The sequence below is a fragment of the Microcaecilia unicolor genome, chromosome 13 (assembly GCF_901765095.1).
Source record: "Microcaecilia unicolor chromosome 13, aMicUni1.1, whole genome shotgun sequence".
In the NCBI taxonomy this organism is placed as follows: Eukaryota; Metazoa; Chordata; class Amphibia; order Gymnophiona; family Siphonopidae; genus Microcaecilia; species Microcaecilia unicolor.
In genome coordinates, this window is record NC_044043.1 from 46,037,227 (window position 1) to 46,055,328 (window position 18,102).

At 44.4% G+C, this 18,102-nt stretch overlaps 1 protein-coding gene across 2 annotated transcripts in view; it reads right to left on the minus strand.

Moving 5' to 3' along the window:
• The window catches only part of DHRS11 (dehydrogenase/reductase 11), a 125,420-nt gene that overhangs the window by 89,106 nt on the left and 18,212 nt on the right, over positions 1-18,102 (minus strand). Inside the window, exon 1 of one of the 2 annotated variants that reach the window (XM_030186073.1) lies at positions 1,509-1,898. The exons of the other annotated variant lie outside the window; for it this stretch is intronic. Coding sequence (XP_030041933.1) covers positions 1,509-1,640 — 132 coding nt within the window. The 5' untranslated portion in view covers positions 1,641-1,898. Of the gene's footprint in view, positions 1-1,508; positions 1,899-18,102 lie in introns of those variants that run through there. 2 annotated transcript variants of the gene reach the window in all.

Sequence of the window (18,102 nt, forward strand, 5' to 3'; positions counted from 1 at the left end):
AGCTATTTTGGGGGCATTCCAGGGGCAGAGTCCGCACAACTGGTCAGGTTAACCACATAAATATGGCTGCATAAAGGTCAGTCCACTCCTAGCCGGTACCCATAGCTGTTTAAGTGCTGAATATTGCACTGAAATCGGCTATGTGTTAACCGGCTCCGCAACCCTGGAAATTCAATGCCAACCCCCAGATATAGCCCAGCAGTGAATTTTCAGGTTCAGCATTGGCTGCAGTCAGCAAAATACAGGTCACCACCAGCTAAACACTGGGCCCTATAAGGCAGTTTCATAACACAGTGAAATGTCTAAAAGGGTACTTACTTTATAAAAGCAACATAGGTTCTCATGCACTCTTACAGTTTCAGCGAATGAGCCCTGGTTGTCCATAAATTCTCTCACACAAATTTTAATACATCACAACTACACCAAAGACACTCATGTGCAGAGATCATGCTTAATTTTATGTGACTACTTGTGTACACCCACATGCAATTTCTTGAACAGCCATTCTCCGGACAGGTGTAAAACATGCTTACAGCTTACACAGAGAAAAATGCTTTATAAAATTTACCCTAGTGCGGTAGCCTCGCTTGCAAAGGTATATGGAATGCTCTCTTTATAAATAATAATTTTTAAAAATGTTACAAAAAAAAAAGCCTTAGTTTTTTTTTATTTTTAACTTTAGGTGTAAATGGCAGAATATGAGACTGTTTCTCTGAAAGAAATACTCCAGTGCGAAAATGCCTTCATAAAAGCTTCCGTGTAACCTCGCAAAATGAATAAATCTTAGAGAGATTCTTTCCTCTCGAGGTGTGCATTGAAAAGCGAACACCTGTTCTTGCGGCTCGTCAGTTGATTTGCAATTCCGACACTAACTAATCGCAAAATACTATCGGTTCTGGGAGATCTCGGGTTAAGCGAGTTTCTTGCACACCAAAGGAAAAAACGCTAATTCAATGCGATTCCCAAGGCCAAACGCTCCCTGAGCTGGTTAGCTATTACATTCATCGTCGCTGGACCCAGACAAGCTTGGGGATGGCCGCGACTCGTCACTGCCTGAGAATCCTGTTCCCTCTCTATAGGGAAGAACGAGGGCATCGGGGGGGGGGGGGAGAGAGGGACTGTTTCTATTCTAGGCATACAGGTGCGGTAATTGCAGTTTACTTAGTTCTTGTGTTAAAAAGAGACGAATGTGTAGGCAGCACAGTTCCAAAGACTTCTCAGTGGAAGATCGGCTATATGGTTCACTACCATCTTTAGTTGGAGAAATTTGTCGGGGGGGGGGGGGGTGGAATAAGCCCACCGGCAGGCAGGAATCCAACACTATAGCTATGTACAGACATATTGCTACAAACAGACATGAGTAAATACAACTACACATGCACACTGCTTCGTTTTCTTTCTGTCTACAAATTTTTCATACACACACACAAAGGCACATTAACTATGAAGCCACCAGGATACTAAGGGCAAAGCGCCTTAGCCATGTCCAGGGCCACTCTCACACTCACCTCTATTTTCTCCACGCTCCGGGCGCAGCCCACCACCTTCATGCCATGCTGCACTAGCACCCGGGCCACGGCGGCTCCGATCCCGCCGGAGGCGCCGGTCACCAACGCCACCCTACCCTTCCAGCGCTCCATGGCTGCGAAGGGAACAGGAGAAGAGGTCCCGGGAGCTGCCCGCACGAAACCACCTCTCTCAGGGGCAAAACCGAGCTCAGGCTTTTCAGCAACAAGAACTGCTTAGACCGGCTCCGGCTTTAATTTTCTGTTTCACGTCACCTCCTCCGCCCACTCGCTAGAAAGGAGTCTGCTCCTTACCTTTCTTCGCCTCAAGCTATTTGGTGTCCCGAGTTTGGCAGGTCTCAGGCTTTCCTTTGTCACAGAATTAATCATTATGGGGATTTTTTTTTTTTTGCCAGAAAAGAAGAGGGAAGAGACATCACAAATTGCATTCCTCAAAAGCCCTATAGGATATATTTTATTTTTGTAGAGAATAAATTAATGAGCTTGTGCTGTGTAACTCGGCACACTTTAAAGAGAACGCCCTTCAAGAGATCTTATGATCATTATGATCAAGAAAAACGTATTTATATCATTATACAGAAATAATTCATTCTTTTCATCTGCAAAATATTGCTAGATGCTAATTCATGATATGAAACAGAGACCTTTGGCCTGACTAGCCCAATCTACTAAGAGCAAGTTTAATGGTTAAGTTTTTCTTTATTTTAACACTGGTCGCTGCATAGTGATAAAAGCAATACAAAGTTCAGCCACCCTGAATTGAAGTCCTTGTACAAAGGGCCTATTTAATTTTATAATGATTTTCCTAGTCTTGGGTTAGGCCTGCTGGGAAACATCTCTAATAGATTTTTGTTTACCTAGGTGGGGGAGGGGGAAAGTTACTTACCTATAGGAGGCATTCTCGGTAAATAGAAATTACCTGTACCTTTTCTAAAATTCTGTTATATTTTTTTCTGAAATGCAGGACCAGAAGTGCACACAGTATGCAAGGTGCGTTTGCACCATGGAGCAGTACAGAGGCAATGTAATATTCTCTATACCATTCCTATTAATTCCTAACATTCCTTTTGCTTTTTTGACTACTGCCACATACTGATCAGAACATTTCAAGTTATTGTGAATGATGAGGACTAGATACTTTTCCTGGGTGGTGATAACTAAAGTGGAACCTAGCCTTTTATAACTTGGGTTATTCTTCCCTATAGCATATATGCATCACTTTGCACTTGCCCACATTAAATTTCATCTGCCATTTGGATGTCCAATCTCCTGGTTTTGTAAGGTCCTGTTGCAATTTCAAACAAGGTGCATATGATTTAACAACTTTAAACCGTTTTTGTGTCAGCTCAGTCATTGTTTCTACTTCCAGATCATTTATAAATACGTTAAAAAGTACCAGACCCAGTACAGATCCCTGTGATACTCCACTAGTCACCTTTTTTCATTGAGAAAACTGACCGTTTGACCATACTCTCTGTTTTCTATCTTATAACCAGTTCCCAGATCACCACAAAACATTTTATCAGGAGTCTCTCATGAAAGATTTTGTCAAACACTTTCTGACAATCCGGATGCATGATGGCGATGTGAGAGAAAAAGCAGCTGCAGGGGTAGGCCATGGGACAGAGTGAAAAAGAGCAGTGCTGGAGGAAGACTCTTCTTCTGATTGGGCCTTGGGATCCCCACCAGACAAGGTATTTACAGTTGCAGCGGGCGGGGGGGGGGGCAGCGGTGATGATACTGGGGGGGGGGGGGTGGCGGCAGCAGCAGCGACAATCCTTGGGGGGTGGAGGCGGCCCTGCCCCAGGACCAGCTTGGTCTTTCAGTGGCCGTGCCCCACCCAAATTGGGTGACCCCGTTATAACCAAGTGCCTAACAAATAAAAGGACAGAGGCAGAAAGGTGATTTGAGCCAGTCCTGAGAAATCCCTACTGCTGTTGTGGGCTCTATGACAGCTCCCCTTTGGCCTTTGCATCTAATTTTCATTGTTTGTATGTGTTTTATTCTCTTGACCCCTCCCAGGGAAGAAAGACAAGAACCAGTGGGTCACCCAATGTGGGTGGGGTCTCCCAAGTGATCAACAGCACCCAACAGCATCCACCCACCCATCAATGACAACTACACTGCCTTGGGTGAATCTCATCATAAAGGTGGTTAATAAATCCCAAACAAACCAACAAATCTTTCCTAACATCAAAATCAACCTCTTCTGACAGCCCCCCCCCCCCTCTAGTAAAGACAACCCCTTCAGATATCACTTGGCAGAAGCCCCCTTGCAAAATAAATAAATAAATAACACCTCCTGACATCATCCAACAGCTCACTGCAGCAAAGAGATGCCACAGGCCAACCCCAACCCTCCCACTCCCTTCCAGCAGAGACACCCATTCCAGAGACCCTCACATGTGGGCATGAGCTCAACAAGTATAAGCCTCCCCCAAAATCACACCCCTCAACTCCCCCCCCCCCCCACCCAGGGCCCAAGGCATGGCCCTTGAGCTGCAAGTCCCCATCCTCAACCCAGTCCCAGGCTTACCAGGATTCTGACATCTTGAGTCTTGAAATATCTTTCCAGGGTTAGCCAGCTTGAAAGTATATGCTTGGTGACAGCAATATCAGTTTTATTGGGATCAAAAGAAACAAAAATATAAGTGGACTTTAGTTCATTCTTAGTAGAAGGCCAAGATTTGTTTGCAGTTCTCTAGTGTGTAAGACACATTCACTATTGACTGCATATTGCTTAGGGGAAAATGTTGGCAGGACCATTGACTGATTAAAGTGGAAATCTGACACCACCTTAAGAAAGAACTTTGGATGGGTGCACAAAACCACGCTAGTAGTTGAAAATCTTGACATCAGTCACTGTTGCCTAGAGCTTACTAACTCGGTGCCAAAGTGACTGTCACAAAAGACAAAACCTTCTAGGCCATATATTTCAACTCGCAGGAGTCTAGTGGCTTAAAGGGAGTTTGATCAACTGGGTCCAATAACATAGTGGGAGGCTTCAAAACAGAGACAGTGCAATCAATACGTATCACCATCATGTTGAAGGAGAATCTAAGGTGAACACTTACAGAGTTGTTTGTCAAACCTGAGAGATGTAAAAGATATTCATGCAGTTTTGAATGGGACAACAAAAAGGATCTAAAGCTGTAGCATCACACCACACAGAGAACCTATTTGATGTAAATCTATAGGAACATTTATTAGCAACTCTCCCGGAAGCCACAAGGAGCTACACTACATCATTGGACAGATTTGGGGAAGTTTAGGTTATTGGCTCAACATCCAGGCTGCGAAGAAGAGGTACCTGATGCTGAGGTGCACGATCATTCCCTGAGCCTGTGTGATCAAACAAGGATTTCCAAATCTGATTGGTCTCCAAATGGATAACAATTGAGGAAGAAGGAACTAGACCTGCCTTGGCTATTACGGGGCTATCAGAATCTTAGTCTTTTGCTCCTTTCAGAGTTTCAAGATAGTCTTTGTCAAGAGTGGAATTGGAGGATAGACATACAGACCAACTCCCCCGCCAATCCAAGAGGAAGGCATGTGGGGCTTATCACATCTTGGAAAAGAAATAAGAGATTTTCCTGTTCTGTGAAATGGTTAAAAGTTCCACCGCAGGTGTTCCCCATTTGGATCAGATCATCTATGCTACTCCTAAGTCCAGGCACCACTTGTGTGCTGGAGTACCAAGCCCAGTTTGTCTGCTAGAACATGATGAGTGGTTCTGTGGGTCATCCAACGAGAGATGGCTCAGTTCCATATCCTGACAGTTTCCCAACACAGAATATAGAACATAGCTAATTATCTGTCTGGACTAGAAGACATTTATTTACTTACTGCCTTTTGAAGACATTTACCCAGCAAATGTAACCTGGACATACACCATAGACAGTTACAAGAATTGGGTTAAACATTGCTCACTAGATTGATTTTGTTGGTTTGCCAACTGAGAAAAGAACAATGTAGTTGGTTTTGAACTCCTGGTGTGACCAGTGGTGTAAAATGATTCCGAAATCAGAAAGGTGTGTTTGGATGAGAAAACATGAGGAATCTGATGATTTTGACAGCAGAATCAATGGGACTACAATAGGAGGGTGGCACAAATCCAAGAGTGGCACCAGTGCCAGTACTGGTACAGCAGTCCTCAGCATCCTCAAATGGACAGTGAGAGCTACTGGTACAGGGCCTTGAGAAGACACTCGTGCTCAAGCCTTGCACTGGCTGTTCTTCCTTTCCTTTAGAATTGGCCTGGAGTGAGGTGATGGCATGCAGGCAAAATTAAAAGAGGGGAGATGCTGGATATCTGGGGGGGGGGAGGGGAGGGGAGATAGAGAGAAAGGAAGGGAATTAGAAATGCAGAACACATGGGGGAGGTACAGAAGAGAAGAGGCTGGACATCTGGGGGGTAATGAAGAGAAGGGGAATGACTGCAAACCTGAGGAGGGGGTTAGAGAAGGAAAAAGGATGGACCACGCATCAGTGCACACCCTTCTCTCCCCCTTTCTCTCTCCGGCCAGGACCTTCCCACCCACGGTCCACCCTTAAATGCGGTTGTCATCCCCTTCCGAACATCAGCATTCTTTCCCCTAATACTACCCTCACCAGCTTCAGCATCTTCCATCTGTCACACCCCTGTGGAAACAGGAAGTTATATCGAGTTTGCCAGACTCGGGGATGGAGATTTCAGCTGCTGCAGAGAAGCATGTAAAACAGGGTTTTGGTGCCCTTGAAGCTTGGTGCTCTGAGCTAGTGCCTCACCTGGGATGGACACTTGGGGAGGAGGAGAGGCTGGACATCTGGGAGGTAGGGAAGGGAAGAAGCTGGACACTTGGGGGTAAGGGAACTGAAGGGGAAAAGGTGGTCTATAGAGGGGTATGGAAGAGGAGATGATGGACACAGGGGTGAAAGGATTTGAGCTGCCCCTGCGGTGGGAAGTGCATGGCTGAAGGCTTGCTTAGGGTGTCAGATAACCTTGGATTGGCCGTGCATAACAGTGGCTCCCAAACTCATTTGTGAATGTGAAACCCACAATATTTAGTCTTGGGAAATATTTAATCTTTTCTAATCTAAGCATTTTTATTCTGTTTAACTAAAAAGGCAGATCACAATATAAAATAAAGGTAAATCCCCTAGAATTATAATGAACACACAATGATCAAGCAATCAAGACAGAGCACTATATAAAATAAATAGAATGGAGGTCCCTAAAAACTAAGAGAATACAAATGATACCCATAAAACCTGAACTACTGGGGGTTCTCCAGGATCGGATTTGAGAAGATATGCTTGGAAACTAAGGGAAGATGAAACATATATAAATAGCTCTCTAAACCCGAGACATTATCTCCTAGGCATATCCATCCAGTTTTGTCCCTGTTAATAGGACATATCAGTGGATATGTTATCACAGACATTTATATAAATCTGTCCAGATCAAGAAATATCCCTGAAGACCAATAACAATACAGAATAATGGGTCTGTCTGAGAGAGGAAAAAGACAGAGATAGCACACAGTAGAAAATTACAGATAATCCACTCTTTAAATAAGAAGGTATTGGAAAATCTTAATCTTCCAAGAATCAAATTAAAAAATACGTGTGCTAGCAAACCTTAACTGACTCATAAGTGTTGTCACAAAGATGAGCTGTCATGCTTTAGTGATTTGATGGAATTCTTTGAGGAGACTGGTGCAGAAGACAAAGCAGCAGGGGGGCACACATGATTATTCAGCATTTGTGTTTACCAATGGCAAGCATGAAGATTTGTCGGGAGGAAGTGCAGTAATTATAAAATTCCCCCAGGCTTCTTCCATGAAGCTACTGTGTTACAGAGCCAATGATACCTGAAATACTGAAAATATAGACCTGCCATTTTAAACCGCCTTTCCTTTCTATCCAAAGACATTTATGTCCCTGTTTACCTAACACCTACCCCCTCATTCTATAATCTTGGGTGCCCAATCGTATGCTTAGCACTCAAAATTGCATGCACAGGTTATGGAGTACCTACAGTTATGCATGTGACTTAATTGACATGCTGGGGTTTTTTTTTTTTTTCTGTACAAGGCCCAGAGTTCTGGAACCAGTTTCTGGAGCATCTTAGGTCTCAATTGTCCCTAGAATGGTTTAAGACTGATTTAAAGACCCACTTCTTTCTAGAGGCCTTTCACCATCCTTTATTATCCCAGCATCATAAGGCCATGAAAGTACCCCCCCCCCCCCCCCCAGGGTTACCTATGGCTCCAGAAAAAGGAGGACAGATTGAGTCAGTCTAGGTTTTACTTCCATTGCTTTCAATGGAAGCAAAACTCGGTCTGGATCAACGTGTCCTCCTTTTTCTGGAGCCATATGGTAACCCTACCCCCCCCCCCCCCCCCCCCGGTGTGTTTTCCTTCCCTCTCTTTACTATCATGATTATTGTAGTTCTCCGCTCTGTTTGAAGTGCTGTCCTTCCCTCTTTCTCTTCTTTTTTTTTTTTTTTAATCTGTAAGCCGCTTAGCATTGCTGATAGGTGGGATAGCAAGTACTCAAACTTGAAAGTTGAACTTAATTGACAAATTAGCTGCACTAACAACCAATTATTGGTCATAATTGGTGTGAGTGGAACTAATTTGCAGATACGAGTGTAACTGTACAAAGGGGCCCTTTTATAAAGGCGCAGGAGGGCTAACACTCGGGTAGCACGCTCCCAATCAGCAGTACCGCCAGGGTAGTGCATTCGTCAGGTGGTAATTGTGAGTTTAGTGCACGCTGAATCCTGCAGTAGAAAATAATTGTATATTTTCTACTGCAGGGGGTGTTCCCAGTGGTAAATGACCGCGCAGCCACATTGGCATTCACTGCATTGCTACTGCATGGGTAGCACATGAGCCCTTACCGCTGGGTCAATGGGTAGCCCAAGCCATAAATAGGCGTGTGCTAGTTTAATAATAGCGCAGATCCATTTCCCGGCCCATTAAAAAATAGCCCTTTTCCCAGCCGCGGTAACAAAAAATGGCCCAGCATGTGCCTAAAAGATGCACCCACACTACTATAGACCATGTTTTACTGTGGCTTTGTAAAAGGACCCCATAATTGGTATTCCACAACCGTAGTGCACAGCTGCAAGGGGGTGTGGATGTGGGAGAAGCATTGGAGAGTCAGGAGCGTGCCAAGAACTTACATTTTAAGGTTACAGAATACTGACAGTTACGTGCGCAACTGTAATATTCAGGTACAGACATTTACACCATCCATTGACATGATGTAAGGGGCCATGCCTAAATGTTGGCACATAACCGTAGACTTTGCTAATATTCGATAATGATAAGAGATAGAATATCTTTCAAATTATGCATTTTCATTCACCATTCTTTCCTGGTTTTCTTCTTATCTCTCCCATTGTACTTTTAGTGTATACTTTGGGGGATTCTCCTCCATTTCTATCCCACTATCAGTTGGTGTACCTCAGGGATTTGTCCTGGGACCTCTTCTTTTCTCCATCTATACTTGTTCCCTTGGTACTCTGATCTCATCCCATAGTTTTCAGTTTCACCTTTACGCTGATGACTCCCAGATCTACCTCTCCACACCAGAAATCTCAGCAGGAATCCAGGCCAAAGTATCAGCCTGCCTGTCAGACATTGCTGCCTGGATATCTCACTGCCATCTGAAACTTAACATGACCAAGACTGAGCTTCTTATTTTTCCCCCTAAACCATCCTCTCCTCTTCCCTCATTCTCTATTTCTATGGATAACACTCTCATCCTCACTGTCTCATCAGCTCATAACATTGGAGCCATCTTCGTCTCTTCACTCTCCTTCTCTGCACATATTCAGCAGACTGCTAAAACCTGTTGTTTCTTTCTCTATAATATCATCAAACTTTGCCCTTTCCTTTCTAAGCATACTACTAGATTCCTTATCCGCACTCCTATCACTTCTCGCTTAGACTATTGCAACTTCTTTCTCACAGGTCTCCCACTTAGCCATCTCTCTCCTTTTCAATCTGTTAAAAATTCTGCTGCACGACTTATATTCTGCCAGTGTCGCTATGCTCATATTAGCCCTCTCCTCAAGTCACTTCACGGGCTCCCTCTCTGTTTTCACATAAAGTTCAAACTCCTCTTATTGACTTACAAGTGCATTCACTCTGCAGCTCCTCAGTACCTCTCCACTCTCATCTCTCCGTACACTCCTCCCCACTGGGTAAATCTCTCTTATCTGCACCCATCTCCTCCACCGCTAACTCCAGACTCCGTTCCTTTTATCTTGCTGCGCCATATGCCTGGAATAGACTCCCTGAGCCGGTACGTCAAGCTCCATCTCTGGCCGTCTTCAAATCTAGGCTAAAAGCCCACCTTTTTGATGCTGCTTTTAACTCCTAACCCTTACTCACTTGTTCAGTACCCGTATTTTATCATTCCCACCTTAGTAATTCCCTTATCTCTTATTTGTCCTGTTTGTCTGTTCTAATTAGATTGTAAGCTCTGTCGAGCAGGGACTGTCTCTTCATGTTCAAGTGTACAGCGCTGCGTACGTCTAGTATCGCTATAGAAATGATAAGTAGTAGTAATAGTACCAAATTCTGTTTGGTCAAGCCCCATCATATATGAATAATCTTATTGAATTACCCCTCGTAATGCTGTTTCATCATCTAGTCTTACATTTCTCTATCTGTAAGAATGTGATATATAAACAACTAGCCGTTGAGCCAGTGAAAACGGGCTACTTTTGGAATGGAGGGGTTCCGAGCCCCCCCCCCCCCGAGGTCGGCACCGCCCCGCCCCGCCTCCCCCGGAGTCGCCACCGCCGCCGCTCCTCCACCCGGCCCGAGCAGCACTGTAAACTTACATCAGCACGCAGCAGCAGGCACATCAGCAAAGCTGCCGTCATGTGACGTAACGTCGGCGAGGGCGGGACAAAGGCAGAGAAGGAAGCCCGACGGCAGCTTTGCTGATGTGCCTGCTGCTGCGTGGTGATGTAAGTTCACAGTGCTCGGGCCAGATGGAGGGGCGGCGGCAACTCCAGGGGAGGGGGAGCGGTTCCGACGTCTGCAGCATGCCAGTAGAGACTTCCCTCTCTGTCCCACCCCCGTCATCACGTATTGACGCGGGGGCGGGGCAGAGAGGGAAGTCTCTACTGCACATTTCCGAGTGAGTACGGTCACTCGCCCTTTATATGTTTGATTCACTCTGCTAATTTCTCCTACCAAGGCACCAACATGTGGAATTCTCTTCCTAAATCAATCAAGTTTACAGATGATTACCTACCTTTTAGAAATCTTCTAAAAACACATTTCTGAATACAAAGAACTCTATTTGAATTTTACCCTCACCCTTTTCTTAATCTCGTTTCCCATCTAGTCCTGCTTAATTATGCTCTCACCTATCCACCCTTATTAGTTTGTCCTTGAGATAGTCTAAATCCCTAGTTACTTACTGCACATATATTAATTTTGCTTCTTGAAGTTATTGTAATTTGTGTTATATTTTCTACATTATTATGTTTTATTCACTTTATTGTTTGTAAGCCACATTGAACATGAGTCTATTTCAGTCTAATGTGGGGTATAAATGTCATAAATAAATAACATTTGGTGACCTGTAGAGAATTCCTCCTTGCGGCATAGTTATCAACATGGGTTACTGTTAATTTTACCACTAACTTGTGTGGATAACTGGGGTTAATAGTAAAATAGTATGTCTTAATGGTAACCCATATTGATAATTTCTCCCCTTAGCATGTAATAAGACAGATGATAGTTAACCTTGTCACTCACTTATAAAGCTAACACCAACACAAATCATTACAAACTTCAAGTAATTTGTATGATTAAATGTTTCCAAAAAACAATGTAAGTGCAAAGGTTCCAAAAGAAAATACATATATAATATTTCTTCTGAATCAACAACCTCAGATGAAGACATGAATAGAGACAATCTGCACTACATATACTTATGGTAGGTTGTGTTTTTATAACCTGATTTATCCCCAGAAATGTTGAGAGTGGAGTAACAGAAAGAGGTTGATCGATAATACTAAATACTACTTAGGGCTGCTAAAGTTTTGTTGTCTCGATGCAGCCATTTTTTTTTGTGAAAACACTGGCCAGATCCAAGTTGACTTCTTCCTCTATCCAATAACTTAAAATGAGAATAGTACCCACCAGCCCTGTATATTTCAAAAATGGCCTCCCTGTGTCAAACAAAAATATTAAATTGCCATTAGTGAACATTTTTTAAGCAGCTACTAGAAAGGTTTTGTTGTAATCTTCACAAATTACTTCCTCCCTTCGGTCACTTGATGGATTCATGCTACATATGCTGTGCCTTCTCACATATTAGCTGGTGATAGATCAGTAAATCAAAATTTATTAGATCATTTCTGGCAGATATTTTAGCAGGGTTATTGCTAAAGGGTAAGAAGAATGACAGGAAAGCATTTAATAAATTCCAAGATCTTTATAATGTTTTCTTGAATTCTTTTAGATTGGGTATTGCAAAATTGACATTTTTAGTTGAAATATAATAGTAGACACATTTTTCCATTAATGGTTTTAAGAAATGATAGATAAGCTCTACCAAGTAGTAAACAATGAAAAGTACATATTTTTAATGCTTTTACCCCATAATTCTACAGTCTGTGGAGGCATATTTTCAAAGCATTTATATAGTAACCTATGGAACTTTGTAAGTCTAAGTGCTTTGAAAATGAGCCCCATGGTGTGTCAAAAGTTGAACGCCAATTCGGCATTTTCCAAGATAAGCTATGAGACTCCAAACTGTTGAGAACAATATACACAATGTCCCTTCTTCAAGGATTTCTTGATTCTTCCAGGCTGGATCTATTTGGTCACAAAGTCCTCAGGCTGGTGCAAGTACATTGTAATATCCTCTGACACATGTGGAGGGGCATTTTTGATATGACATCTAAATCCAATTTTGGATGTTTTGCAAAAAAACATCCAAAAATCCAGTAGCAAACATGGCCATTTTCAACCAGAAAAACATCCAATATTTTGTTTTGAAAATAGCCATTTACTAGATAGATGCAGTGAGCACAAAACTATCTTTTAGGGCCATTTTGAAGAGAGAAAAAAAAGACATATCCACAGGGAAAATATACAAAAACAAGCCATTGGGATATATGGGAAGCCAGCATTTTCAGTGGACTGGTCACACAGACATCCCAGCAGAGCAGTGGGACACTGCAGTGGACTTAACATAAAAGGTCCCAGATCCACATCTCACTGTTACCCCTTTATATTGTATGATGAGCCCTCCAAAACCCAGCAAAAATCTACTATACCCAACTAAACACCACTACAGTAGCCCTTATGAAGCAGCCATGGGCATAATCATATATAAGAAATCATATGAAGGGTTAATTCTGTTAAAAGCTTGAAGTTAGAATTCTAACTTTTTACTTTGCAACTAAAGTGAAGGTATGCCAGATGGTTCATATTATTTCAATGTCTAGCTTGGCCGAGCTAAGGTTAGGAAAGGTCAGTGAGAAATGAAACTCTGTCCCTTGTGAATTGCCAATGCTAGCTGGCACAGCTGTAAACTATTATGAATGAATAAAGGAATGAGCCAGACATATGATTAATTGTAGTTTAAAATGCTTAGATAGAAAATACTATTTAGAGAGAGAGAGGCAATAGATTAGTATTTACAAGTTTTTGATATTTAGAATATGTCTTATAAGAAATACTGATTCTGTGTAAATTAATAAGGTTTGTGTCTGTGTAGAATATCTGTTAAATTCTGTATTACTCTTTGTCTGCTGTTTAAGAGGTCAAGCAAGGACTGCATTGAGGAGATCAACATGTGGTTTGACTTAGCCATAGTTCTGGCTGGTTCAATGTATAAGCTGATAGGTGAAGAGGTCAGAACTAGTCAGCTCTCTTCTCCTTGATTAATTATAGCTAAGTGTAGGACTGGCCTCCTGGAAGTAATAACCTGATATGTATGCTATTAAGTAAGATTGGCTTTTGACCCCTTTAATGAATGCCAGAGTTTAGTTAGCAGTTAGTACTAGGAATATGAGAAATCAATCATAATAACATGTAAGAGACTGGAGACCAAATGTCTGGCTTAAGGGGCCCCAGGTCAGAGGTCAGTTTAGGATGTCTGGAACCTATGTAACTGATATTTCAAAAGTAATGATTGGTTGAGGCAAGGTAGCCAATCAATTTCTTAACCAATTGGAGAGTAAGGGGGCTAGGCTAGGAGGAGGGCTTAGGACCCTATTTAAGTAGGAGCAGAAGCAGTTTACGTCAGAAGAAAGAGAAGGACAGAAGGAACAGACAGAAGAAGGAGAAGACAGCATAAGAAGAGAAGCAGCTGAGACAAAGACACAGAGAGCTGAGACAGAGGAGAAGAGAGCTAGAACTGATGTCTTGCTTTGTTTGCTGGCAAATAAAGAAGATTTTTCTCTCATACTGGTGTGTGCTGTCTGACTCCTGAAGCATCACAAATTCATGCCTCCATTCCTGCAACAATTCTTGGTGGCAGCGGTGGGATGCATCCTGCATTAATCCCAGCACCCAACTGACTGGAGAACATTCGCCGGGTATGTATTCTGTATTCTGTATTGTAATTCTAGCTAGAAAATTGTAAATCAGCCCCTCAAACAAATTGAGGAAGGAGAGCCTGATCAACTCTCAGCGAAGGCCCTAGTACCTTCTAATCTAGAGGAGATTAGAAGCGAAAACGCTTGAGCTTATCTGTATCTGAGAAATCTGAAATTGTTGGGTGGGATTTTCTGTACTGAATGAATGTGTGATGCCTGAATGTTAATGAGTGCGGACTTCTTATAGCTGCATTTCCAATTAACGCGAGTTCAATTGGTCAGCAACGGAAGGAAGCGATTGCTGTCTGTCTACCTAGTGTCTCGAGAGTGCAGACCCCTTACTGCACTTTCAAAAATTCCCTCCCTTTTTGTGTGTTGTAACTGTAAGCATTATGGGTGGGACATCATCTAGACAAATTGATACCCCCCTAGATTGTATGCTTAAGAACTTTAGAAAAGGATTTTTAATTAATGACTATGGACAGACTTTAAGCTCAAGTACTCTAAGAACCTTGTGTGAAGTTGAGTGGCCATCTATGGGAGTGGGGTGGCCCCCTAGTGGCAGCTTAGATATTGAAGTAATCCGGAAGGTCTACAGCATAGTTGTAGGAGAACCAGAATATTCTGAACAACTCCCTTATATAGATTCCTGGGACAGCCTTGTGACTGACCCTCCCTCCTGGTTGAAAACTTATATGGGATCCCCAGTAAAATTCATGTTAGGCCGTGTTCAAAGAAAGATTAGAAAATCTAAACTAGAAGAGGGAAAGAGCCCTAGGAAGCTTACCACCCAATCAGTGGCTTCCGCCCCTACCCTGTCCGAGAAACCCATACTCTCTGATGACCCCTCAGACCTTGAGCCACCACCTTATGGCCCATTGTTGGGGTTCCGTGCTACCCCCAGAGATCCACGCCGTCCAGCCCAAGCTTCTCCAGTACAGGCTTCTCCGGATAGTTCCTCTTCTGTGCGAACCCCACCACATCCTAGGTTGGACTTTTCACCTGGCCTCTACCCTTCTGTGCCAAATCCTCTCCTGTTAACCTCTGAAGACCCGTTTTGGGTTCCACTCCCTGACTCCTCAACTCCTGACAGCCCAGCCTCTCCCTCTAATACCCCTACCCACTCATCAGGGACCCGGCATCCCTTTCAATGGACTGACTCACCTGTGACCACCTCTCAGTCTATGAGTACCCCTCCCCATCCCTCAGGGGTTCAACATACCTCCACTGAATGGGTTAGACCCGCTGCAATCACCTTTGAGCATGATAGGAGGGTAGCTCCTAGCTCTACCTCAGGTTCCATTCCCACCTCCTCGAGAGTTCTGCCCCTCCGCCAGGTAACTACCACTCGACCGGATCCTAATAATCAGGGTCAGGTTATACAGGCACAGGCCTATCAGTATGTACCCTTCACAACCACCGATCTCCTGAATTGGAAGACGCATTACCCCTCTTATACTGAAAAGCCTCAGGCAGTGGTGGACCTAGTGGCTAGCATTATGGCCACCCATAACCCAACCTGGACTGATTGTCAACAACTTCTCCTGACCCTCTTCACAACTGAGGAGAGGCGGAAGATTTTGCAAAATGCTGAGGCCATCACGCGAGAGCGTGTCCCCGGGGGGACACAGGACCCAGAGGGATGGGTTAGAGCTCGGTTTCCTCGCGCAGCTCCAGATTGGGATCCAAATGATGGGCAGCACTATGAACTGTTGTCTGGCTATTGCCGGGACTTGCTGGAAGGTATGAGGAAAGGCATAAAGAGGCCCATTAATCTGGCAAAGGTCTCTGAAATTCTCCAAGGGGCAACTGAATCCCCTGGGGCCTTTTTAGAGCGACTAATTGAAGCCTACAGAACATACACCCCATTTGACCCTGAAGCCCAAGAAAATCAGAGAATGGTGAATAGTGCATTGGTGGCCCAGAGTATGCCAGATATCCGGAAGAAGTTGCAGCGTCAGGAGGGATTCGCAGGGATGAATACCACCCAGCTAATTGAGATCGCAACCAAGGTTTTCATTAATAGAGATCAGGAGGTGCGCCGAGAGGCTGACCGGAAGATGCAGAAGAAGGCCGACCTTTTAGCGGCAGCCATTACTAATTCCACCCTTAACCGAGGTCGACCTCTAGCTAATGGGAAGCCAAAGTGGGACCCCGGACCACCAGCCAGGCCCCGAGATTCCTTCAATCAATCCCGGCCAAGGGGGGAGAATCCCAGACCAAGATTGGAGAGGGACCAGTGTGCCTATTGTAAGGAAAGAGGGCACTGGAAAGATGAATGCCCCCAGAGGCGCCAGGGACTGAGAAGGGGACCAGGAGATCGAGGAAGCCGAGGCCGAGTTCGAGAGGGAAGATATGAGCCTCCTGAATCTGACATCATCGGGATAGCCGAGATGGCAGAATGGGACGAATAGGACAGACCGGGTTCCTACAAACTGGGCTCCCAGGAACCTATGGTCAAGCTAACTATAGGGAGCCGCTCAATTCCATTTATGATTGATACAGGAGCTGAACATTCTGTTGTGACGGAGCGATTAGCGCCTGTGTCTGGAAAAACTGTCCGAGTGGTGGGAGCCACGGGGGTGCAGAACCGGAGGCCTTTCCTGACAACCCGTAGATGCCAATTAGGCTCACACATAGTCACTCATGAATTCCTGTATATGCCAGACTGTCCAATCCCTTTGTTAGGTCGAGACCTGCTGTCCAAGCTTAGGGCCCAAATTTCCTTTGACTCTGATGGCCAGACTTCAGTCTCCTTTCGGCCCCCAACATCCAGCCCTAAGGGTATATTGAGTTTCTGTTGCCCTCTTGAAGAAGAATGGCGGCTGCATCAGTCACATAGCCAAGTTGACCTACCCCTGGCAGACAGCTTTCAGGTCAGTGGGGTATGGGCAGAAGATAATCCCCCAGGGTTGGCCCGAAATATTCCTCCTGTTCATGTAGACTTACTTCCAAGTGCCCGGCCAATCCATCTTCGTCAATACCCAATTCCCAGAAAGGCTCTGGAAGGGATTCAAGCACATTTGAATCGTCTGTTATCCCATGGAATTATTCGTCCTTGTCAGTCTCCATGGAATACGCCACTATTGCCAGTTCAGAAGCCAGGGACTGAGGACTACCGGCCAGTCCAAGACTTACGAGTGGTCAACAAATCCACTATCTCATTACACCCTGTAGTGCCTAATCCATATGTCCTGCTAGGATTGATACCTTCTGGAGCTACCCATTTCACAACACTAGACCTAAAAGATGCCTTCTTTTGTATTCGGGTGGCCCCAGCCAGTCAATTGCTTTTTGCCTTTCAATGGGAAAACCCAGTAACAGGAAGGAAGCTTCAGTATACATGGACCCGCCTGCCACAGGGGTTCAAGAATTCCCCCACCATTTTTGGGACAGCCCTAGGGCAAGATCTTAAGACTTTTAAATCTGAGCCTTCCAGGCGAGTTTTACTCCAGTATGTAGATGACCTCCTGATTGCAGCAGTGACCCAGGAAGAGTGTTTTGAGGCTACCAGAGAATTGCTGGAGCTACTCTTGGATGCAGGCTATAAGGTCTCACGCTCAAAGGCCCAACTTTGTCAGTCAGAAGTGAAGTATCTGGGCTTTTGCATTTCCCAGGGAAGTCGGAGACTGGATGCTAGTAGGAAGCAAGCGGTAGCTGCAATTCCCCAACCCAAGTCCAGAAGAGAAGTTAGGGAATTTCTGGGAGCAGCCGGATTTTGCAGAATTTGGATTCCAAATTTTGCATTGATGGCGAAACCCCTTTACCAAGCCACAAAGGGGGGTGAAAAGGAACCATTTGAATGGGGACCTACTGCTCAACAATCCTTCATTGCCATAAAGAAAGCCCTACTCCAAGCCCCTGCGTTAGGCCTTCCTGATGTGGAGAAACCTTTCTCATTGTATGTCCACGAGCGACAGGGGGTTGCTCTGGGTGTGCTGACCCAGATGATGGGATCCTGGCAGAGGCCTGTTGCATACCTGTCTAAACAGCTGGATGGAGTGGCTAAAG